The sequence below is a fragment of the Chionomys nivalis genome, chromosome 12, assembly GCF_950005125.1.
Source record: "Chionomys nivalis chromosome 12, mChiNiv1.1, whole genome shotgun sequence".
NCBI classification, from domain to species: Eukaryota; Metazoa; Chordata; class Mammalia; order Rodentia; family Cricetidae; genus Chionomys; species Chionomys nivalis.
This window is the reverse complement of record NC_080097.1, coordinates 53,221,398-53,247,607: the sequence shown is the minus strand read 5'-3', so window position 1 is coordinate 53,247,607 and position 26,210 is coordinate 53,221,398. Positions and strand designations below refer to the sequence as shown.

The 26,210-nt window shown below is 46.0% G+C and overlaps 1 protein-coding gene across 3 annotated transcripts in view; it reads right to left on the bottom strand.

The window, feature by feature from the left end:
- Atp8a2 (ATPase phospholipid transporting 8A2) overlaps window positions 1-26,210 on the bottom strand; it is a 568,530-nt gene that overhangs the window by 229,511 nt on the left and 312,809 nt on the right. For all 3 annotated transcript variants that reach the window (XM_057785806.1, XM_057785804.1, XM_057785805.1), the window contains exons 26-27: window positions 10,559-10,742; window positions 7,185-7,295 (exon numbers count right to left, since the gene is read on the bottom strand). In XM_057785806.1, the coding sequence (XP_057641789.1) occupies window positions 7,185-7,295; window positions 10,559-10,742 (295 nt within the window). The remainder of the gene's footprint in view (window positions 1-7,184; window positions 7,296-10,558; window positions 10,743-26,210) is intronic.

Below are 26,210 nucleotides of genomic sequence, written 5' to 3'. Positions count from 1 at the left end.
GAGACGTTTTGGATTGGAAACGGCAATGTGCACATAATTGCAAGTCATTTTACTTTTTAAATGAGAAGTGCAGAAGTTGAGACATTGCTAAGCCTCTCCTTCTGCTCTGGAATGTTGAGGTGGGTAAGAAGGGGGTGGGGGGGGGAGCTCGTTGTTTATCTGCTTGTTTTCAGCTAGTCAGGCAAGGTAGATCGTCCCTGGCCATCAGCCAAATTCTGCTAGTTCAGGCTCATTTATGCCCACTAACCTCTCTTTCACTCACAGGTAGTATTTTCAGACCTTCATGATGAATGCAAGGCTTAGAGCCCCGTATCCTGTAGCAGTTTAATGCCCCCTCCCAAGCCCCAAATGTCTGATAGGCATTGCCATAAGTAAGCTGGCACTTGAGATCCATACAATTCCATAACAGCCACCATCACCGATGCTCTCTATATCCAGACCAATGTCTTCTCTGAGACAATGTGGTACACCATTCCTAAGAGACATCAGAGCTTACAAAGGGCCAGTGTCATTATCTCCTGAAATATCAACTACATGCAAATAATGATTCTGTTAATCTACTTAAATCTAATGAGTACTGACTTTTTAAAAAAATTCTGTCCCAAAACTACTTTTCCCAGGGGTTCAGGGAGGCACTGGGGTAGTACCAATGCTTCAAATGCTGCTGGTGGTCAGTCAAGCTGTGTGTGATTTAGAAAACTGAACAACTGGGTAACCAATAGCCCCCCTCTGGACATACCGCACAGATGACACACCAGGATTTCAAAAACATTTACACGCATGCTTCCCTAGCTTCTTTATCCCTAATTTTTGCAGTTAAGGCAAATTCTTCCTATTATCAATGAGTTTTTTTTTTTTTTTCTTTCAGAAAATCTGTCTCTGGCTTTTTTACAAATCACACAAGGAGATAGCTGCATCAGGATCATGAGCTCTAATACGGGCTTAACATTATAAAAGCCAGCTAAACTCTCGGCTCACTGTCTGCCCAGCATATCGACAGGCAACTCTTCTGGAATCACTTTAACCACAGAATTTGCCTGTTGCAAACACAGGAAGAGATTTTCAGCTTCTTAAAGCAACAAAAGTCCTGCCCTGTTATTAGCTCACACTCCTCAGACGCTCACGCATCTTGGCCAGCCACCTCTCTTGATCTTTACTGTTTCGTTCCAACTCTGGAAGCCAGTGCAGCAGCACAGGGATGATCTTCTCCTGCTGGCTCCAGGAAGCCCATCTGCACGGAGCTGCAATCTCCCAGGCCTTAGCCAGCTTAATGTTTGTCCTACAAAGGACAGTCCATCTGGCTGCTGCTACAAAACCTAGCATGTTACTGGTTTAACGCAAAAGAAAACTCCATGTAAAATTCTATACCATCTGCCTTTTTACTGCATCTCCCTCAATGTGGCTAAGGGGGCAAAGTGTTGAGACCCTTTCCCCCTCCTAGCTTTTCTTTCAATTGTGCTAAGGTAGATCTAACACAAACTCTCTTAAAGTGCACCGCTCCGGACATTCACATCACTGCACAGCCACCACCCCATTCTTCTCCAAAGTTCTCTGTGACATTCTTATTACCTGTAGGAGGCTCTAATAAAAATTCAGTTTTAGTTAATGGAACTGTACACTAAAAAGGGAACATCTTGCAGTATCTTAGTTATACTCCAACAGCACTGATTGAAAACAGAGGAAGATGGTGCTGTGAGAAATGAAGCCAGCGAGGAATGGGCTCACACGGGGGCAGGCAGATGGAGAGAGCTCACTGGCATCCCGAGTACCTGGCAGCTCACGGTCAGTGCTTCTGAGCGCCTCTTCCCCAGCCTCCCTGCCAGCCACTGAAACTGGTCATGTGTTTGCTAGCCTGGCTTCCAAAGAGACAGCTGAGAAAGTGCAACCGTCAGGGGTGAAAGTACTAAAATGAGGTGCTCTCGAAGGAACAGAGGCGATGGCTATGATCTGCTGTTAGTGTCGCCTGCTGCAGGAGCCTCGGGGAAGCCACAAGGGCCACCTTTTGTTCTTATTTCAAATTTCTTGAACAATAGCCACTTCACCTCAATAAATTTTATGTGGTGCATTCAATTGAGTGCTTAGTAGATCTGCCAGCAGCAATGAATCTGTTATGCAGACAGAAGTCCCCACATTAAGGCCATGGTGTGTGTGTTCAAGGCAGTGTGATGAAATAGACTAACTAGACCAACACCATTTTGGAATATCTGTGACCTCAGGAGCAGGGACACTGCTATTCTACAAAGCTTCTGAAACTGAAGACGACAACACAAATGCTCAACCAATACAGAAGGGACTAAACAGACTGTAGGGGGTCATATAGTAGGGTGGCATACCCAGAGTCTACGTGAAGAGGAGGGCAACGGTTCTCAAGGGTGCATTTCCAGGGTCTATGCGAAGACAAAGTGGGAAGAAGCCTTGAAAACACTAGCACAGGAGACCACTTCCTAAATCGAACCCCAGTAGCACAGACACTGAGAGAAACAATAAATGGGACCTCCTGAAACTAAGAAGCTTCTGTAAAGCAAAGAACATGGTCAACAAGACAAAATGGCAGCCTACAGAATGGAATGGGAAAAGATCTTCACCAACCCCACATCAGACAGAGGGCTGATCTCCAAAATATACAAAGAACTCAAGAAATTGGTCATTAAAGGAACAAATAATCCAATAAAAAAAATGGGGTACAGACCTAAACAAAGAACTCTCAACAAAGGAATATAAAATTGCTAAAAGACACCTAAGGAAATGCTCAACATCTTTAGTCATCAGAGAAATATAAATCAAAACAACTCTGAGATACCCTTACACATATCAGAATGGCCAAGATAAAAAACATGAATGGCAACTTATGCTGGAGGGTATGTAGAATAGAGAGAAAAAACACTCCTCCATTGCTGGCGAGAGTGCAAACTGGTAGAGTCACTTTGTAAATAAATATAGTGGTTTCCCAGAAAATTAGGAATCAATCTACCTCAAGACCCAGCAATACCACTTTTGGGCATATACCCAAAGGATTCTCAGTCACACCACAAGGACATTTGCTCAATCATGTTCACAGAGGCACTATTTGTAATAGCCAGAACCTGGAAACAACCTAGATGCCCCTCAACTGAAGAATGGATAAAGAAAATGTGGTACATTTATACAATGGAATACTATGCAGCGGTAAAAAAACAATGCCATCTTTAAATATGCAGGCAAATGGAAGGAACAAAAAAAAAACCATACTGAGATAACCCAGACTCAGAAAGACACATATAATATATACTCACTCATAAGTGGCTTTTAGACATAAAGCAAAGAAAAACCAGCCTGCCAGAGAACCTAGACAATAAAGACGACCCTAAGAGAGACATACATGGATCCGCCTAAGAAGCAGAAAAAGACAAGATCTCCTGAGCAAACTGGGAGCGTGTGGGGCAGGGGGGAGCATGGAAGGGGAGAGGGGAGAAAGAAAGGAGAGTTGGGAAAAACATATAGCTTAATTAAAAACAATAAAGTATAAAAAAATCTATGTGTGACTGTAGAGAAACAGGCAAGAGCAGATAGCATGTAAGTAGTGGAGACTTCCAGTATGCATTCCACACAGCACCCAGAATAATGCATATTTTCCTTGTACGGGAACCCCTCTTTTATGGACTAGTACACCAAACAGGAAGGACCTGTCATGTTCCAATTTTTACTGTAAATCTAGACAATAGTCCTCATAAAATAAGGTAGGCCACAGAGTGGGCACGCATATGCATGCTACCCACATTGCCTTTAGACTATACTTTAAAATGTCTGGTAGTTACGTATATTGGAAGGCGGTTGAGATGAGTACATATTACTACTACGCAGGTGCCTCTGTGAGCCACAAGGAAACCCTTAAGACACATAATTAACATGCTTAGTTTGTTCTCACTTAAATCATTAATTATAACCTTATCTTCAGCATTTTTTTTTTGAAAATGAGCGTGTCTTTCTGTAGCAATCTTGGATCCTGCAATTCAAGACCCACTAAAATAGCATGCGAGCAGTACCTTCCCACTCCGAAGGCCCTGCTTGGAAAATATGCTGGTGCCAGGGCATTGGCAGTGACTGAGTGGACACAGTGACCATGAACCAGTCAAGGGCTTTGTTCTCTTGGTTTCCAAATTAGAACCTCCCAGAAATCCTAACCAGAAACGGAGACACAGAATTGTGAGGGTTTTACATTCTTAAAAGCTTTCTGGGGAGTGTGTGGAAGAGCCTTTTGCAGCAGACCATTTAGCAATTCTTAGCCTAGTCATTTGAGGCACTCACTCAGCGCCGTCGGGGCCCCGTTCCAAGCAGCTCTTTGCAGACAGACTAAAAGGGTGCTCTACTAAGCTGCAGCCCACTTGGAGGAAAAAAAAAAGAGACAGAAGTAAGATAGTAGGTGTTAAGTGAGTAGGAGGGCCCTGAGCGCTGCTCTGGGAAGCGGAAGGCTTGGAGCCCCATGTAGAATGTCTCGATAAGAAGCCTAGCTCATCAGCCATCTGCTGATGGTGAGGAAAACCAGATTATAAAGAAGCTGTATAAAGCCAACAGCTACAGAGACAGAGTCCTGGGAAACTTGGGATGATGTGTAGGATCCCAGCTCCCTTTATTCTGCCCATGCTATTATCTGTGACCCCAAGTGACACTAAGGAGTGACTTCTATCATGTGTGCAAAAAAAAGAAAGGAAAAAGCTGGAGGCTTGCAGGAGAGGGACAGACATTTCCAAATTCCAAAGGGGAGCAGTAAAAACAAGAACGGGGGAAGATAGTGATGACAGAACATGCGACATGAACATCTACATGGATTTGAACCTCCCTACCCTGAACCAAATAGCAATCACACCTACAAACGCCCCCAGGTCCTGCTCTGTATGTACTTGCTGTTCACTGTAAGCAGACAGGGCTTTTGACACAGAGGACTCAGGGTAGAGAAGAGGCCAGGCTGCAGGATGTTAGCCAGGTCTCTTCCAATCACTTGTAAGATTCTTTTAAGGATCAGGGTGCTCTAGCAGAGGAGGAGCTACTGGGTCAATTAGAGCAGCCATCCTCTACGCCGAGGCAGCCACACTGTGGGTACGCAGAGTAGCAAAGAAACCGCCTTTATATGTAAGCCACCAAAATGCTGTTTCCAGGTGGGCTTGAACATGGAGGCACAGACTGCTTCTGTCCCACTGATGCCTTCGGCTGGGGAGCCATGCAGTATAAACAACTGCACAGCTTCAGAAACCCCACTGTCCTGGTGTGGTTCCCCGATAAGTAACGTCAACCTGTCCATGTGACCTGAAGGCTTCATTAGGAAGGAGTTAGCATGTTGGTAAAGCAGTAATTGGTCACTGTAACAATAGCAAGCTCGAGCTGGGGAATTTAGGAGACAGCACCGGGAAAAGCCAGTTTCTTCCTTCACTATTATTTTTGCTAAGAGTTGAAAAATTATACTGTAATAAAATGAGATATTAAAATAGAGGCAACATTGATTTTTATTGCTCTAAGATGGACTTCCAGCCGGGCGGTGGTGGCACACGCCTTTAATCCCAGCACTCGGGAGGCAGAGGCAGGTGGATCTCTGGGAGTTCGAGGTCAGCCTGGTCTGGTCTACAAGAGCTAGTTCTGGGAAAGGCACCAAAGCTACAGAGAAACCCTGTCTCGAAAAACCAAAAAAAAAAAAAAAAAAAAAAAAGATGGACTTCCATCCCTTCTACCTCCTCTACTGCTTCTTCCTCCTCATCCTGTAGCCCAAGCTGATCTGGAACTCATTGAATAGCCGAGGCTGACCATGAAGGCCCCATCCTCCTGTCTACCTATCAGGTGCTGGGATTACAGACATGGACCACCCTGTCTGGCTAAAACATTTTTATGGTCTTATTGACAGCAGCCAAGCTTTAACTTAACCCCTACCCCCACCATAGAACCCTATCCCCAATTCTCCTCTCTTCCAAATGCATTTGACAATCTGACGAGTCAAGATAGCCTCACAGACACATTTTTAAAATTATCTCTTCTCAGGAGGGAAGACCCAAGAGAGCAGTACCAAGCAGCAAACATAAAGAGCCTCCTTGACTCTGGGACCTTGCTCTCCACGTAGCAAAAGTATGCTTTTCTTATACATGAATTAGCATCTTGGAAAACTGTAGACCTGTGCCGGTTAGCTTTTGCCAACTTGACCTAAACTGTAGTCATCTTGGAAAGGGAACCTCAGTTGAGAAAAAGGTTTCCATCAGATTGGCCTATGGGCAAGTCTGTGAGGCATTTTCTTGACTGATGATGGATGAGGGAGGGCCCAGCTCACTGTGGGTGATGTCACCCATGGGCAGGCCGTCTTGAGGTGTGTAAGAAAACAAACAGAGCAAGCCACTGGGAGCAAGGCAGCAGGCAACCCTCTTTAAGGGCTTCTGCATCAGTTCCTGCCTCCAGGGTTCTGCTTTGAGTTCCTTCCCTGACTTCCCTCAGTGATGGACCACAACTAAGCTAAACCAATCCTTTCGCCCCCAAGCTGCTTTCGGTCAGCATTTTATCACAGCACTAAAAGCCTAAACAAGACAAGGACAATAGAACATGAACTCAACGTTAAGATTTTAAATGACCTTATCAGCTTCCTACTAGACTTCCCCGGCCCCCTTCCCACCTTTGCCACATGAGTCTTAGCATCCAAAAATCGCAGGGGCAGTGAGGACACGTTCAGGAAACAGTGGGTGCCATGACAAACACAGCAGGGAATCATGCCCCACTCGTGCCCGTTCACTCAAGGAAAGAAAAACACAGGACAGATTGCCCGGAAATGTCTCAGAGCCACTTAGAAAGATGGGCATCTCTATTTCCTGGCACTGACCACACTGGTCTCATTCTGCCTTAGCAAGTATTCTCTGCCACCACTGACACAAGCTAGGGACAAGGAAAAGGAGCCCAAGATCCGGACAGGGAGGGGGAGCTTGGGAAGAATGCACGGCTGGACGAGGAAGAAAGGCCGTGCTAGCCCTGGTTACTCATTTCAAGCCTCATGGTACAGCTTAAAGGAAGCTGCATGACACGGATCTTAGGAAGACCCGAGAGTACCTTTAAATTTCCACTAACCAAACCCTTTCTTAAGATGGATTTAATGTCAAAAGAGAAGGGAAAGAAAGATGGAATTACTGTCTAAAGATGCCCTCTGCAGAGGCCTGCCTCCTTGAGGGAAGGGATGTCCTTACCTCGATGATGTAGAGGACCACATTCTTGTAGAAGCAGTAGAGGATGCACTTGGTCACGCGGTTGTAGCTCCAGGCTCCGTGAACTAGAAGCAGCTTCTCCAGGTAGGAAAACTGTAAAGGGACAGTGACAAAGCTCAGAGAAGCCTGCCATGGGGGAATAAAGGACATATGCTGTCTTCATGAGCAGAAAACAGACAGGGAAGGGGAGGAGACCAGAACCCTACGTAGCCAACAAAAGAAACAAACTAGAAACAAAACCTGTTCCCCTCAGGTGGAGCTTTCAGAGCCGCTGAGAAGGAAAAAAAAAATCTCTTCAACTGACTAATTATTGTTGTCCCCAAACAAGCTGCTGGCTTCTTACTATGACTGTTTTGGAATTCTTTAAGCTAAATGCCTTTCAGGGACTTAATTAGGCAAAGAAGGTGACTGTGTGAACTGTAAGAAAGGCAAATGGAAGCCGGGCGGTGGTGGCGCACGCCTTTAATCCCAGCACTCGGGAGGCAGAGGCAGGCGCATCTCTGTGAGTTCGAGACCAGCCTGGTCTACAAGAGCTAGTTCCAGGACAGGCTCCAAAGCCACATAGAAACCCTGTCTCGAAAAACCAAAAAAAAAAAAAAAAAAAAAAAAGAAAGGCAAATGGAAATGGGACAGCTCCACATGATCCAGTCACACATTTCATGGTGATCACAGGAGGAGGGACACTCACCCAGCGAAGGTTATACTCAAGAAAGGGTGTGCACTTGAGGACAGCATTCTGTCAGCTTGTCAGCTAAAAGCGATTACACTTCCCATACCCTACAGAGGCACCAGGACAGACTTACCCAGGGGCACATAGATATAGAGACATACAGACATACAAATGTAATACATATGTACACACATGTATACACACACAAACATAATACACACATGCATGTACACACACACACACACACACTGTCTCCACTTCTACATTCGTGGTATAGTCCTTCTTTATCTTCCACTCAGAACACCCACCTGTGCAATCAAGGGCAGCTGATTAGCTCTGGGTAGGAGTGATTTAAGGGCTCTTGCAGTCTGAGACAAAGCCACAATATTCCAGGGGCATGTAGTGTAAAGCAGCTGTCTACCCAGAGTCAGTCAAGACAGACAAAAGCAGGGGCAGATGGAATGTTCTCTGAAAGATTGGGAACCGAGGGCTGTGGACACACACTATACCATACAGTCCCTCTGCCTAGTTTAGGTGGTCAGCAGTGGCCAGTCACCTGTCTAGCAGCTGCTGTGTGTGCAGTATAAGGCAGACAGCAAGGGCTTGGAACCAGGGCTCTGGCCACTACAAGACTGTCTTGGTATCTTTTCTTTACCTTACGGCTGCTTTTTTCAAAACACAAATTAAAAAAAAAAAAAACGCATCTACCCATATCAAAATAATAAAGAACATGGTATTAACTTCAAGCAGACACGGTTATCATTTCAATGGGGCAGAGGAACTCACCCCACTGATGGTGTTTCTGGCATAGTAATTAAGGAAGAGGCAATTTAGAGTCTAGTGCTTGGCACAAATTCAGCCCTGAGATGACAGCATGCCTTTGCAGGACAATGAACAGGGAGATTCAGATATGGTTCCTTTGAGAGTGGTGGCTACTACCCTGGAGGGCAAAGAAAACCCCCAAGCGGACACAGAAGGCTCTGTCCCACCCCCTCAGATGCTTCCTTTTAATAAAAGCGGCTGTTTCACCTTCCACATCCTACCCATGTGCAGCTTCAGTAAGGAATCCCTGCTCCCAAGACATCCTAAAGAGAAAAGCAGACAAATATTTGCCTGTAACTCCTAGGAAACCTCTTAAGTTCCCTTCCAGCCCCATGATGTTATAACTCAAGTATTTAATAATGCTGGGGTATATAACATCCACAGTTGCTGACAGCAGACAGGAAGCGTGGGTCCCACGGGCCTCTGCACAGTTGATTCGGCAAAGTAAAGGAGCAGGTGTGTGTGGCAGCCCCCGAGTTCACAGGGGTCTGCTGTTCTCTGATGTTGGGCCTGTGCTCAGCCCAGAGGCCAGTCGTTGGGTGCATAGGACCTGCAGATTTCTCACCGGTAAAATCAGAATTCCTTCTGCCTACTTCAGGAATCAGCTCAGGGGTTTGACGTGCACAAAAAAAGAAAACTGACTTAGGCCGTTTTCAAAGCCATGTGGTCTGGGTAATTTCTTGCTGTCTTTGCCGAACCTAAAACCAGAAGGAAACCTGAGAGGCAAACAAATGGAGCTTCCTTCAGGGATGGGGATCCCCCCAAAGGAGCAGAGGACCAGACCACGAGCCCCAGGGCTTGGACGAAGGGTTTTCTATGCATTGGAGCTGCAAAGGTGACAAAGGCACTGCTCCTCGTAACCACGCAGTTAGGGTTGGCGTGTTCGTCAAAAGGCTGTCCAATGAATTGGGGGTGCGAGGCTGGTACTACAGCAAATACAGGCATTTAGCCACATGACCCCACAACTGGGTAACTGGAAAACATGCCAGTATTCCCTGGGACTACACTTCTGGATGATGAACCAGGCCACATAGCCCAGATCTTCCGTAGGAGGGTCCTGGAGTTGACTCTTCTGACTAGCATGAAGAGTTAGACGTTTCTTGGATTCTTGAGGCACACGTGAGAAAACTAGGAACCAGATCAGTGTCCATGACCACAGAGCCTATCAGAAACACGCTAGAGAGGAATGGGCCCAACTCAGCCTGACTGCAGGAGGCTGCTTGCTACTGACCATGAATCACCTAGCTCCTGCCCTATCAGTTTAACTCACAGCAGGGGTCCTCGGGGGTCCCCAGGCATGATTGCCAAGGGGGGAGGGATATCTGTGACTGCTTTGTCCTGGCCTAAACCACTGGCCCAAGCATGCCAGCCCTTCAAGAAGAAGGGAGGTCCTTGAGTGAGAGTCTAGCAGAGCAAGGTACTCTGAGAACAGCTGTTCTTCAGTGGGGGATGCACACACATGCAAATGCACGCACACACACACACATGCACGTACACACATACACACATGCACACACACGCACATGCATGCACACACACAGGCACGCACATGCACACACACACAAACACACACACATACACACACACACATCAGCAGGAACAGGAGTAGAGCACAAGAGGCCTAGGGAACCTGTCTCCCAGGAAAGGTGCATCTTTGAGATGACAGCTCCGTGAGCCAGTCCCACCTCTGGCCCAAGGAAACACAATCCAGAGAAGGGGCCTCAAACTGTTCAAGATTCAAACAACAGAGACATCAGCAGGTACCTGCTGTTCATCTAGACGGTAACCTCCTAAAGTGGGCAGAGCCCTTGGGCTGAGCTCCTGTGCCCAGCTGCCATCACTGTGATGAGGAGGGGTGGCTGACCTGTGCAATGGCGTAATCTGAGTTGTTGGTGGCCTGCATGCCCTCGTTCCCGCTGATCCCGACCCCTACATGGGCTGTCTGGATCATCCCCACGTCATTGGCACCGTCCCCGATGGCCAGGGTAATGGCTTTCACCCGCTTCTTCACAACATCCACAATCTCAGACTTCTGCAGAGGGGACACTCTGTGAGGGAAGAGAGAAGAGGGAGGAGTGAGGACAGCAGGCACCCTTCCTGAAGGGACGGACAGCTGTGGCACACGGGCTGCATTCAGAGACAGACACCAGACAACCTCTAAATCCAGTGTGTACATTTTCCGCTCATATGGGAAGAAGCTTTGAGGAAACAGGGGTTTGTGGCTTTCAAGTGTTTGCCAAATTCACGGATGCAATCTTATCTCTAAAGCAGCCCGTTTGCCATCCAAGGCTGCGTGGAGTGAGTGGTAAGCAAACCCTCTGGGGCTATGGGCATTGCCCAAGACCAAACACAGGTAATCTAGCTACCAGAAGTGAAAATATCTTCCAAATAAACCAGAACACTGGAAGAGCCTCCCCACCTCACTCCTTGTATTGTACTAGGCATCCTGTACAGCGCTGGAGCTGCAAGGAAAATTCCAGAGAATTCACAGGAAAGAAAGAAAATGGGCAGGGCACAAGAAAGGTCAAGGAGAAACCAGAGCGACAGGAAGGAAGATTTCCTCTATCTCTACCCAGAGATGATGATGTGTTTGCCAGGCAGCCAGGGCAAGAGGCTGAGTCTGGATATTCCCAGGCCTGAGGTCTTCTGCTACTGGAGGGGCAGAAGCACAAGCCAGTATAAGAAGACAAAAGTAGTCCTGGCCTGGGAGGATGGACAGATGCCAAGATCCCTCCGCACTCTGGGAAGAGGCCGTCTATGATCTAAGGACCCCGTGGGCAGCAACGTTGGTTAATGAACTGTTCCACCACAGTGCAAGCCAGGATGATTCAGCGGCATGAAAAGTGCCACTAATATCTCAGGGCTGAGTTCTTTTTAATCCTGAATTGGTAAACTGACATTTGATTTGGGGAATTTACAAGGAAGCCCCCAGTTATCTCCAGAGGGAAGGACGCAGTGGCTGTACTCACACGTGGGCTGTGTATACACTAGACCTGCATTTTTGCTTTTAAGTAATTTATTTATTTTTATTTTGTGTGTATTGGTATTTTATATTGGTGAATGTATGCCTGTGTGATAGTTTTAGATCCTGGAGTGATAGACAGTTGTGAGTTGCCATGTGGGTGCTGGAAATTAAACCTGGGTCAGTGCTCTTAACCGGGGATCCATCTCTCCAGCCCCAAGACCTGCTCCATAAGAACTGCACCACTTGGTATAGTTGTCCTTGACCCCCAAGATCAAGGGCACCCTGGGCAGACGTGGGGCTGCAGCTTCCAGGGTTTATATGTCACCTAACTGAGAGTGAGCTGGTGTAGAGAGAGGGGACATCACTTGGAGGGTGGCCACTGCACACTGAAGGAGGGGCTAAGAGAACTGTGGACATGAAATAAGGATGGAGTTAAATAGTGCAAGGATGTTGTTTGAGCCGAAGGTTGTTGGTTTTCTGTTGGGTGTTAGAGTTTAGTTTTTAACATGCCCTACAGAGACCCACATGTTAAAGGCTTAGTCCCCACATATTGGGAGTGGTGGAGCCTTTAAAAGACGGGGATTGTGACTGGAGAGATTGCTCAGCGGTTAAGAGCACTGAGGCTGATACCCAGCATCTACATTATGTCTACAACCATCCATAAGTCCAGCTCCAGAAGATCTAATGCCCTGTTCTGACTTCTGTAAGGGCCAGACACACACACGGAACATAGACATACACTCAGGCAAAGCACTCACACACGAAAAGCAAATTAATCTTAAAGATTTTTTAATTAACAAAAAGATGGAGACTAGTGGGAGGTCTCTCACTCATGACGAGCATGATGTCGTGGGACCAAGCTCCTCCTCTTTCTCTTTTCCACTTCCTAGCCTTGAGGTAAACATCTTTGGTCATACCCTGCATGGTGTTCTGTTTCCGTGGGACCCAGACAACAGGATGATCGATGATGGAGTGAGAGCTCCCAAACCCCCAAAATCAACAAAACAAAACAACAATACAAAACCCCTTTCATCCCAAATAACTTCCCTTATAGTAACAGAAAGCAGGCTAAAGTGACCAACAGGAGCAAGCTACAAGTCACCAGGTTTGTTCGGTCTGGCTCTGAGATTTGGCTCTGAAGTCACTCAGTTAAGCCTATTGCAATGGCTGGCAGTACACCCCATGAATATACAACAGCTGTCTCTTCCCAGCTAGCAAAAGCCAGAGGCGTATAAGGCAAGTGCAACCCTGGCATTGGAGGCGCATGAAATTCTCATCAAGACTTTATTGCGCTCTTACACTGTAAGACCTTGAGAAAATGTAAGTCGAGCACTCGCTCAGGGTTCAAAACAGATGTCAAACGGCTGATTTCTGCAGACCTGACGGGGCACCACTACACTTTAGCCGTGCAAAGCACTTGTGGATGCCAAGTTGCCACGGAGCAGAACACAGCTCTTTCCTCATCTTAATTCGGGACCTGGAACCATGCACCATACTTAATAAGCATTCCCAGCATATAATGTGTTCACCCCATAAAATAAAGCCCCAGACCACATCTGAACTGAGCAAGGAGCTTGGCACACTTCTGTAACCAATTTTGGTGCGTTATGAATGAAAAAACGTAAACGCGAAAAGTTCCATCAACTGAAGAGGTAATCTACGTACCTAGAGAATGCAATCGATTTGCAAATGAAAAACTCCCTCTCGAGACCTAAAGAAAGGCTCAGTGTCCCCACAGCATCTCATTTTCTGTGTCTCGACTTTTTAAAGCTTGTTCTCTCAAGTTACTGCGAACATAACGCGTAAGTAAAACCAAGGGTGGATGCTTCCACAGAAGTGATGTCATACATTAGTTTACCTGAGCTATCTTTCAGAGTGCTATAAGTGAGCTTAGCAAGTCCCTTTCAGATGGGGCTGGGCCTAGATCATGGATTGGCGTACAGCGTTCCCGCGAGCTGGAGGGGTTGAAAACATTCCTTTCAGAAACATCAAAGAGAATGCCAGGCAGATCACTGACACCACCCGACAAACCAGACTCACTGACACCTTTCACTAGCTGATCACAAATGGTTAACGAGATGTACAAGAAGTTTTCAGGTCACTGTGCCAGATCAGTGATTTTTCAAGCAACCAAAACAAGGACCAAAGTCATTGGCAGACCCTCATTCAGAAAGCCAGGGAAGGGCCTGTGCCGTGGTTTGGATGAGAAATGTCCCCCATAGGCTCATGGATTCAAGCACTTGGTCCCTGGCTGGTAGCACTCTTTGTGCAGGCTAGAGAACCCTTAGGAAGTACGGTTCTTGGCCAGCCTTTGAGTTTTAGAACTTGTGGTCCCACTTCCTGTTCTTCGCTACTTCCTGTGTGTTTTTGAAGTGTAATCAGTACGCTTTCTGCACCGGCTGCCACGCCTTTCCAGCATTAAAGGGCTGGATCCCCTCTGGAAACAGGAGCCAGATCAACCCTTTGTTCCTTCAGCTGCTTTGTGTCAGGATACTGGTGCGGCAGCGGAGGAAGTCAGAGAGAGCCTGCGATGGGCCGAGGTGGTTTGTGTCGGGGTGATGAAAGTACTTCCTAGTTCCCGTGTTTCCTAGCCACACTTAAATGATAACACAGGTGCACAGAAAGGTCAGATAAATAATGATAATAATAATAACAACAACAACAATAAATAATAGTTCTGCAAAATCATTGAACCTCATTCAGTTCTTACAGACCTTACAGAGTCTTCTTCAAAATCAAGAATGTAGCCTCAATTCAGGCTGGCATTTCATTTAAGATATTCTACAAGTGTGAGTATGTCACAGAAGATGGAAGTGGGGGGCGTCAGAATGAGAGAGATAATATTTACCGTCCTCTTTCCTTTGCAATGCATGGAAGATTATCTATATGAAGTCTAAAACCCAGAAGGACTGAGCAACACACTGCCAACGTATCAGATTTCACTTGAAAAAGTGTTCACTTTCCTGTAGTGGAAACTATTCCATGATGGGGATTTTTCTCTGAGCAGAGAAGCATTGAAATAAAAGGCTATGACACGTTCCTTCTAGCTGCCACTTAGCTTCCAAGGTTACAGTTTCTTTCCAGATTTATTTATTTTTACTTAATGTATATGAGTGTAGTATCTGCATGTATGTAAATGTATCACAGGCATGCAGTGCTGGAGAGGTGGGAAGAGGACATTATTTCTCTGTAACGGGGGCTACAAACCATCGTGTAGCTACCACGAGAGTGCTGCGAACTGACCCTGGGTCCTTTGCAAGGGCTCTCAATCATGAAGTCATCTCTCCAGCCCCATGAAAGTCTCGTATCTCGGTCTGTGAGATGGTTCAGTGGGGGAAAGGGGCTTGCAGCCAAGCCCAGTGACCCAAGTTTGACCTCTGGGTCCCACATGGTAGAAGAAGAGATCCAACTTCCTCCAGTTGTCCTGTGATCTCTACAAACACACCATGACATGCTTGTGACCATATGTATATACATATATCCACACAATAGTTCATATAATTTAAAGTCATCTTATTTTAAGCACACACACACACACACACACACACACCTAATTTGTAGAAGCCCTCTCATAAGGCGTCCTGAAGAAAGCACCTCCATGCTATGCAGCAATCAAGGGCTGGGTCTTGCCTCTCACAGCCCCCTTTGTTGTTTCATGACCCCATGCACACCTCTTTCACATGGTGCCTTCAAAGCAGTGAAGATTGCTTCTCCACCACCCCCACTTCCCACCAGACCCCTAACACCAAATTCTGTCATACAGCAGAGATTCCGTGAATAATGTTGAAATATAGATCCTGCTCCCCAGAGCAGTTCACCTCTAGCCCTAACTACAAAGCAAGGCAAAAAGCTGCCTCAGAGTGTCCCACACAAGCAGCAGACACGAGACCATGCAGTTGTCAGACAACCATGAGAGACCACGGAGACAAGCAAAGAATTCAAGATTGTCTGGACACCTCCGTGAAATCCATATTTTCCATGAATGATAGTTCACAGAAAGCAGATAAAAATACGTCATTTTACCGTGCTCCGGGGACAGACCCTGTTTGCAAACTTCCTGACCAACATGCTGGTGGTCCCGATTCTATTTCCTGTTAGGGTCCTTGAAAACATTCCAGACTTCTTCTGACAGCTCCCATTGACAAATGGGCAGCAGTGATCTCTGGCCTCACCAAGGCTCTCCTGGGAAGGGCTAACATGTGAGCCTGGTCTTTTCTTCCACCTCGCTTCTGCAGATCACAATGCTTTGATTGTTATAGGCCAACCATTAGCCCCTGGATATCATCTTGCTTAAGCACTCGATGGGCTTTGTAGATACTTGCTTTCTGGTCATCAGGACTTCTCATGTGGTTGTTTGGCAGCATTGGATAATGTACGTCAGTATTTGCCTAGAATCACCTTCTCCTACCATCTGGCATGCCTCACGAGGACCCTGGCACTATTAAGAACTATTCAGCAGTCTCTGGTAGGATAAGCATTTAACTTGTGGATTAAATGCAATGATGAACCTCTATTTGTATTTGTAATAAATCCTGGCAAAATATGACATGATCCCTGGTGTGGTCCAGGCACCTTTGTGCACTGTAGAACAGACAACATCTGCTAACATTCTCTCCGTTTCTTCCCTATCAGTGACAAGGTTCTGCAGTGGAGGCTGCTATGGTCAAAGCACCAAGAGTCTGCAAGGGAGACGTGGAGAGCAGGCAGCAGTGTGAGCAACTGACTTCTGTCTTGGTAGTGTAACTTGGGAATTTCACACCTATATTAAATTTAAATTGCAGGAGCTTACTATTCCTATGACATCATTTAAGCCCTGAAGCTTTTTAACAATAAAGTATAAGTATTAATTATCAAAATCACTAAGGTACAATGTTTCCATCTTCCAGGACAGATCACTGCTATATGTTCCCCACTTTGAGACAGGAGGGAAGGTAGCCCAGGATAGCAAAATATGTGTGTGTGTGTGTGTGTGTATGTGCATGCATGCATGTGTGTGTGTGTGTGTGTGTGCATTCCAGGGTAGGCCCCAAACTCTCAATTCTCCTGTCTTATCTCTCCAAGTCCTGGGGTGACAGGCAGGTATCATCATGTCTGGCATATACAAAATTTTAAAATCAAGATTTGAACTCTGGCTTGTACTTCACAAAAAAGGGGGTGCAAGCTTCAAAAACATTCTTGTATAACTATGTTGCTGTGGCAGCGTGCCCTTTCAAGGCGCATTTAAGTCATTGTCAATATCGAATCTTTACTCATGCAGTTTGTTCTTCCAATGCATGCATCACTCAGGATGTAGTCTTGGTTCTTCTGTAAACCGTCGTGGTACATTGAGTTCTCACTCTGAATGACCTACCCCGAGCTATAGACTGAAGGACAGATTTTATCTGTCCTTCTCTTGTGGTCCAGGAAAACAAGAGGGAAGGTGCCCTAGCACTGAGCTACTTACTCACAACCTTTGGACATAAGGATGTAAGACTGGCTACTCTAGTAACCCAAAGCTATTCTATCGTATCTACAGCTAGTCAACCAGTTCAACACTACAAACGTCCTTTAAAATCTAGACTTAAATGGAGAAAGCCCCTAACAACTGGTTTAGAGATTATCTGTCTGTCTGTCTGTCTGTCTGTCTGTCTGTCTGTCTGTCATCTACCTACCTACCTATCATCCATCTTCTGTCTATCATCTATCTATCTATCTATCTATCTATCTATCTATCTATCTATCTATCTATCCTTCTATTTATCTTCTATTTATCTATCTATCAATCTATTGTCTATCTATTTATCCATCTATCTATCTTCTATTTATCTATCGATCTATTATCTATCTATCATCTATCTTTTACCTTTATTTCTTTCATCTATCTATCTATCTATCTATCTATCTATCTATCTATCTATCTATCTTCTATTTATCTATCGATCTATTATCTATCTATCTATCTATCTATCTATCTATCTATCTATCTATCTATCATCTATCTTTTACCTTTATTTCTTTCATCTATCTATCTATCTATCTATCTATCTATCTATCTATCTATCTTCTATTTATCTATCGATCTATTATCTATCTATCTATCTATCTATCTATCTATCTATCTATCATCTATCTTTTACCTTTATTTCTTTCATCTATCTATCTATCTATCTATCTATCTATCTATCTATCTATCTATCTATCTATCTATCTATCTATCTTCTATTTATCTATCGATCTATTATCTATCTATCTATCCATCTATCCATCTATCTATCTTCTATTTATCTATCGATCTATTATCTATCTATCTATCTATCATCTATCTTTTATCTTTATTTCTTTCTTCTATCTATCTATCTATCTATCTATCTATCTATCTATCTATCTATCCGTCTGTCTGTCTGTCTGTCTGTCTGTCTATCTATCTATCTACCTACCTACCTACCTACCTACCTACCTACCTACCTACCACTTGACTGATATCAGTGACTGCCACTGGTGGCTGCTCTGGCCCTTGTAAGTCTCCTCTTCTAGGCACCACACATTATCATACTGCTGTGAGTAGTCATGGCAACTTGATACTCTTTTATTAGCGGAGCAAATCTTTATAACTCGATCCTGCCTAAGGCTGTAAAAGCTGCTTCAGCAGCTGAGATTCAGAAAGGGGCTGTGAGAAAAGGGGAGGCTGCCCGCCTGCCTGAGATCAGCTTACCCTGCCACTGAGAAAGGGCCACTATGAATTGTTTGCCGGTTCAGAATATACCCACATTCGTACTTGTATCAATGGCAGTTTTATCAATACAGAACAATTACTGTGATGTTCTCACCATCTGAACAGAACCTCGCGTTTGAACACCTAAGTGGTCCAGGAAATGGTGTGGAATTTTCTAAGATTTGGGCGGCCTCAGTGGAGGTGGAAACGGAGTGTAGTGCCCATTTCGAACTGCACGTGGTTTAACAATCACTGAAAGTAACTGGCTACAGGCCGCCTCTTCCTCAGTGAGGCTGAAAAGAAAGGAACAGTCCAGGAAGGCTGGGATTTAAGTAAAAGATATTAGATCCTCCTGTTCCCAGGCTGGAATGGGGATTAGAATAACACATTTAAATACTTTAATGGTTTTAGCACAAAAAGCATTAATTCGATACTCTGCTTCCTTGAGGTGCTTCATTAAGACCCGTGACCCTCTCAGGAGTGTCTACCTTCCTCGAAGTCAACATGCATAGACTGTCCCCACTGTGACTTCACTCTGTTTCCCAACAGTGCATCTGACCTCTGCTGTGGGGGAGGTGGGAAGAAGAAACAGAGCGGAGGAAAGCTGAGAAGCGCTGGAGTTACTCGCGGTCCCTACAGGGGACTGAAAATTAACAACGGTGAGGAGAGGCTTTGATTGGCTTCAGTTAGATGTTTCCTTCTGCCATCACCTGTGCCAGGGGCCAAAAGTCACCCAACTGCCAGTCCGGCAAGCGCCCACCATGATGGCTTGAGTTCTGAAAAACAGGGGGTCAACCTGTCTCATTTTGTTGTTCCATCTAAAGGAAGCAACTGAGAGACCCCAGAGCCAAAGGAACAGCCAGGGCCAATGCCATGAGTGTGCCACAGTTGGAGGCCATCGGCAGGTCAGAGGACTTTTCTCCTGATTTTGTTTCCTGTCTTTTTTATCTTTTTCAGAGCGGGATTCGTGGAGTGGGAATAGGAGTTTCACCAAGTTCTTCCTTACAAGCAGCACACATACCTTCTAAGATCTTAGCCCATATTTAACCATTTACTAATGCTTGATCTCAATAGCAGGGCAAGAGGATGTTCTCCTGCTCCGTGACCATTTCAGTCAAACTGCCCAAAACAAAAAAAGCTGGTGGCATTCTCTTATTCCAAACCAGCATAGAGGTGATACCTAACACAGCTAGTAAAACCCCAAAAGAATGACAGAGAAAAAGAGACGGAAAAGCATCAGGTCGATGGTGCGGAGACACAGAGGCGGTAGACGGGATAAATGTGGGCTTAAAGATTCATGACAGGAAGGTCTGGATGCTCAGTAGAAATGGCTGCAAGGCACTGCACACCCAGGGGAAAGAAGCCCCACCGATGGTGACGGTTTGCGTTGAATATCAACCCAAGAGCATCTAGGCACAACTTGGAGGCAGATGTCGGGGCATAAATGTGAAGCATTTTCTAGACTGGGTACGCAGAAGTGGAAACCAGAAACACAGGAGGCATCATTCCATGGGCCTAGGTCCCAGACTGAACAACAAGGATTTATTTATTTATGCCAGCCGGGCACCATCATGAGCGCTCCCCGCTTTCTGACTGTGGACACAATGAAACCAACTTTGTCTTCCTCCTGCCTCCATGCCTTCCCTGCAATGATGATGTGCTGTCCTGTGCAACTGGGAGCCGAAACGAAGCTTTCTTCCTCAAGCTGGGTCTTGTCAGGTGTTTTGTCGTGACAACAAGTACCCAACATGCCAATCACAGCAGCAGCTGGCACGCGCTTTTGCAGTTTAACGGGCAATTTCTTCTCCTGATTCTTAACATCATAATGGACCAATGTCTGATTAGAAAGGTAGCTGGGCTATTCCTCCATTGGCCATAAGCTACTTGGTGTCAGTGACCTGCTTTTCAGATCCCTTAGCACAAATAACATAGTTAAACTAATTTTGCTGAATTACAGCTTCTTTTTTGTAGTGGCCTCATATAGTTCAAATATATCGTTTTCTCTTTCCTCTCAATTATAGTCATTTGTTTCATGTTCAAAGCTACGGTCATCTTATTAATATAAGGACTGACAGTTTTGTGGTTTTGGTAAAAGAATGTGAAAGATAAAGACTTTGAGTTGATGACAATCTCAGATTCCAAGTTTCAATTCCACCTGGAAGCCAGACTTTTCAGAGTGAACTAAGATGCTAATAACCATATTTCTCAAAATGCAATGTGTGGCAAATGACCAGGGGATGTAGGGAATGACAGCATTAAGTGGGCAAAATCCTGACAGGCCATGAAGGGAACCTGGTCTCTCCCTATCTGGATTAACTTCTGCCTTGGTGTTCTGTTTTCCTCCCTGTGGAGAGTAGCAAGGGCATGCCCACTGCCCCATCAGCTGTGACATGTACCTCCAAGGAAAGAGTAGAACCAAGGGGTCATAAAATGCTACTCCAGAAGGAGGCTAGAAATGCCATCCGGCTTACCCTGTTTCTTGGGCAGGGGCGGGAGTGGAGCGCTTTCCACACTCTGCCTGATCCAATCCTCACCACAGCACAACTGTCATTTTCTCCATTTTACAGGTTGAAAAAAAACCCAGATTGAAAAGGGTGACTCCGTGTGTCCAAGGTCATGTACCTATTCTAGACCCGAAGGCAGCTGGCTTCCAGGGTCTGCCTCAGCTGGGATGATCTTAGCTTCTGTGGAAATATCCAGAAGATTTTGTGCCCTTCTGCTGGGCAATTGGGGCACAGCTGAGTGCAGGGCACAGAGTACAGCAGAAGAATGTCTATCCCAACGCCACCCAAACTTTACTACTCCTCCAGTTCTTATAACATGGCCCCACCAGCATTGCCATCTGTCTTACAAGACAGTTACAAAGACCTAAGCACTGTTAACGGTAGACAAACACCTCCCTGGATCTTACCTCACCACTAGGTTAGGCACCTCTGCTGCCTGTGAGACCCAGCACCACCCACTGTCTCTGTTGAGGGCCCCCCAGGCTCCCAGTTAATCTTAGAGTAAGGACTCTCTCTCGCTGGGCAGCTGTCCTGGGAGCCTCTCAAAGTCTTCAGGATGGGGATGATTAAGAACTAGGAGAGGAATCTTGGCTACATGTTCGATTTTCCCTTCCCTTTAAGTCCCATTTCAGATAATTTCCTTGCAGAGTTTTATAGAAAACTTTTACAAGGCACAGTACAAGTTAATCAATCATCTCTAAGTTCAAAAATTAGAAATCTCATATGCAAAACCTTCTGAGTGCCAACACGATGCCACCAGTAAAAACTTCCACACAACAAGGTTTCATTCACAAAACTATTAAAAGTACTCTATAACATTACCGTCTGGCTATGTAAATGAGGTGTATACAAAAATGAACAAATTTCAGGGTTAACTACTGAGAGATTTTATCATAAATATGCCAAAATCTGAAAAATTCTGAAACCTAAGATCAATCCGGCGCCAAACATTTCCCGAGGAAGGCACACCCTGGAGATGACGAAGCAGGAACAGGTCTCAGGAGAAGACCCGGGGCTCGAAGCTTTGGCTGCCCACACTCCCACAGTGTGCTCTCCCTTCAATTCCCTGTGCAGCAGCAACCACAGCACAGCAACAAGCGTGTGTTATAAGGAAACCCACAGGTGTGGAGCAGGGAGTTTTTAGGGCGGATGGAGGGAAGGCTTTGGCCACTCTCCCTGAGGTAGCTTTGTCCCCCGCTCAGGCTGAGAAATATATGGAGTCAGCTCACCTCTGCAGACTGTAATATCATGGTTTTTCTCGAATGATGAAAATTTTCTCAGAATGGGGCAGTCAGATCAATCTGTCCTCATGTCCTAAGCCCACACCAGCTGTCTGCTAGAGTAAATTAGAAAAACAGGGGAAGTCTGCCGCCGCCGCAGGCATCACCCCTATGATGTCACCCACCACAGGGGGATTCTCTTCCCTTCAGTGCTGAACAGGTTTCCCCTTTACTCTCAACAATGCCATTACAACAAAACCAAGAACCCCCCTAGCTGGCCAGAGAGGCAATGGTGATGCAGGTATACGAGGGGAAGGCTCTAGTCCGCTCTCTAGGAGAGCATGGTAGATGTTACAGGAAACAATTTTCAGCTCTCAGAGGACAGGGGAGATGGAAGGTAAAGTGTGCTTGCCTCGCAAGCCAACGACATGAATTAAATCCCCAGAATTCGAGTTAAAACAAATGGACATGGTGGTGTACACCTGTAAGCTAGCTGGGGAGAATAGACAGGCGGATCCCTGGGGCTCACTGGGCAGCTGGCCTACGCTGATTTGCAGGTTCCAGATCAGGGAGAGACCCTGTCTCAAAAAACCAGCGGATAGTGCCAAGTGGTAGGAGACTGTGCTCTGACCTCCACGCGCACACAGTGCACGCACCCCTGCATGCACATATGCCCCTATCACATAGATGTACACAGGCAAACATATACACAAGGAAGCCCAACTATGTAAAATAGCACTAGATAGTTAACAAGCAAAGAGCACAGTTGTCCACTCCAATGGGTGACCTAATGAAATTCAGTTATTAAAACTAATGGACTTTCAGGCTGACCAAAATGGATAGGCTAGTGCCAGGCCTTCCCTGGGGCGAGCAGATCCATGGCAGCAATCCACGACTGCTGGACAAGTCACGCAGATTTGTGGCTCTGCCAGGGGAGTCATTTTTTTTTTGAGTCCTTGAATAAATGAAAGAAAAATGCACAGGAATGTTGGCTTAATGCGCTTCGACCGTGATGAGGAGGGAGCCCATCCCTACGTCTTCCAGATGGTATGGTAGGAAAGGAAATGGACTCTCCTCTCGTTCTGGGGAGTTAATGCTTCCTCAGATTTGTGACGGGTGGCTTTCATCTTTTGAGCTCACCCTAAGCACAAGAATAAGGAGACCCTCGACGTAATCCAGGGCTTTGCCACAAGACTCCCATGGGCTGCCAGTTTCCAGAGATGATGCCAGAGAGGCGCCCACCCCTCCAGTCACCTCCCTGCAGGTAGGTCCTGTGTCCGTCCCTGGTACAGAGCTGGGGCCGTGCCGTGGTCTGCCCCAGCACAGAGACTGGCCCCATTACAGCTGTGCCCGCTCCACTCTGCACAGCAGAGTTCTGTGTGTATGGCAGGAACCACACTGCCCAGAGCGTCTGGCCAACCCCGAGTTCCACTGCAAGTGAGCTACAAGCGACTTCTTTTTGCTTTTCCTTTTATCTTTTAAAACAGATTCTCACAACACAGCTCAGGCTGACCTGGATCTTCCTATGTGGCCCAGGATGGCCTCTAATTTATGGCAATTCTCCTGCCATAGTCTCCAGCATGTTGAAATAACAGCAGTAAGCCACCAAACTAGACTATCACAGGATTGTACCCTTGAGAGGCCACACTTCGCGGTGGGCTTCTGATTTCCAGTTTTGTCACCTTTATCTTGCATAGCCATCTGGGATATGATGTAGCTTGCCATTTTCACCTTTTTTTCGCAGTGTCTCCGCCCTGTCTAGGCTTGTCCCTTCTCTTGCCAAGCAAGCTTGAAGCCACAGAGGCAGGGTCCAGCTCCCCCATCAGAGAAGACCCTGTGTTGTTATTGATGCTCCCCAATGAAGTGGGGGATACAGCATCCGTTGACACATTACTTCTGCCCTGTATCAGGCTGCTGCTATGCATAGCCCAGCTAGGCACACAGTTGAGGAAGATGACCCAGGGAAAAACAGGTTAGAAAAACTCAGGAAGCTGGTTCTGAAATCATAGACAGAGGTACTGGCCAAGCCCCATCCAGAGAAGTTTGGTACCAGCGACACCTTGAATAATTTGGCAGAACATAAACAGACTGGAACTATACAAAATGCTTGCTCAAAAAGACAAGCCATGAACCTTGTTTTGAACCACAGTTTAGGGTAAAGCCCATTATGGCGGAGAAGGTACAGCGATGAGAGGGGCTCTGGCTGTGGCAGCAGGAACAGAGGCAGCTGGCCATACTACATCAACACACAGGCTCCAAAGGAAGATGGATGCTGGTGTGCTGGGCCAGCTTCCTCAGTTTCTCCTTTTTATTCAGTCCAAGATGGCAGCCCATGATATGCCTCACTCACATCTAAGGTTAAATTTCCTCGGTTAAACTTCTCTGAAAGCACCCTTACAGACATGCCCAGAGCTGTATCTCCAAGGAATCCTAAATGGAGTCATGCTGACAGTGAAAAATTTCCCCTCACAGGACAGAAAACCCACCAAGCGAGTTGAGTCCTATTTACACAGAAAGCTGCTTTCCCAGGAAAGGGGGGTCTTTGTATGCAGAAAATGGTGGTACTAGCCATGATACCAAAGGTGCTTGGAGAACATAGTAGAAGAGTTTATAAACCCAGGAGTCTTCCTCACAAAACCTTTGGCTCCTTTGTGCCCATGTAGCTGGGCACAAAGTCATTGCTCAGGAATGCAGCGATGGCAGTAAGAGCCCCAGACTCCCAAGCCTACATCTCCGGGACCCGAATGCATTGATTTCTGAAAACACATGACATGTCTGGCATGGAACTGAAGTCACCTGGTCTCAGGGACTAGACTGGGAGGGGAGACAGCATTGGGGTGAGGACAGCTGATGGGGAGGTGACAGGAGAGGCTGAGGGGGGCTGGTTTAGGCTATCTAAGCGGGTCGCTGATCAGGAATTGTAGGCAAACAGAGGTTTCCACAGGAGGGCTGTTCCAGGGGAGAATGTCACATTTTGGACCTCCAAATTTGACTCTGGTCAGTCCTCACAGTTATGGGTTTTTTGTTTGTTTTGTTTTTGTTTATTTTTTTTTCAGATTCTTCTCCATTATTTGTGGAAGCCTGGTAAACCCACCATGTGCTAAAAAATATCCTAAGCATTCCTAACCTGCTCATCACACTAGTTCAGCCTGACCCACCTTATAAAATAGGGCTAGGAACATGTCTATTTGCCTATGCAGTCAGGCAAAACCACCTAGGGCAAAGCCCATCTTATGATTAAGAGTTGGATAGATCACAGAATTGACCCCATGATCACGTGATTGACTGCCTAGGTCCTGAACTTAAGATTTCTTACAGTTTTTCAGTGTGACTTTGTGCATTACAGACAAGCATCCCATGACTGACCTACATCCTCAGACCAAGGTTTTGCTTTTGTTATTATCTATTTTGTGTCTGTGCACCACATGTGTGCAGTGCCCATGGAGGCCAGAAGAGGGCACTAGATATACTGGAGTTATTTATAGAAGGTAGTCAACTACCATGTGGGTGCTGGGAATTGAACCCGGGTCCTTTGGAAGAGCAGCCTGTGCTTTAAACTGCTGAGGCATCTCTCTGGCCCCTGCTTGACTTTTTGATGGTGTGAAAGCACACACACGCACGCACACACACACACATAAACATCTATTTTTTCCATATTCACTATAATATTAATAAATTCCATGAGATAATCAACACTCTTGTTATAAAATAAGCCTTGGGCTGGATAATTTTGCTCCATTGCTGGCTAACGAAGTGTTCTGAACATGTTCAAGGTTAGCTGGGCCCAGATGTGGTGTGCAGTAGATTCCACATATTAAATGCATTGCCCATGTGTTCAACTTATTGCGGGCTTATTGAGGTGTGAGCCACTGCAGGCTCAGAGCATCTGTGTTTAACTGGAATGTTACCCAGTCGTGTTTGATGAAAAGTGCAACGTGTGCTCCAGGGAGCCCTTATGAAACAGTCTACTACATCCTGGCCACAAACCACTAGACATGGGGATTCCACCACTTGACACCCCCACCCAAGCACAGCACCACCGAAGTCTCTGTTCTGGGCTCTAGAGGGATGCGGAGGAGCCGATACCCACTAACACATTGACATGCCTCTACACGTGAACTACTCACGTCCAAGTT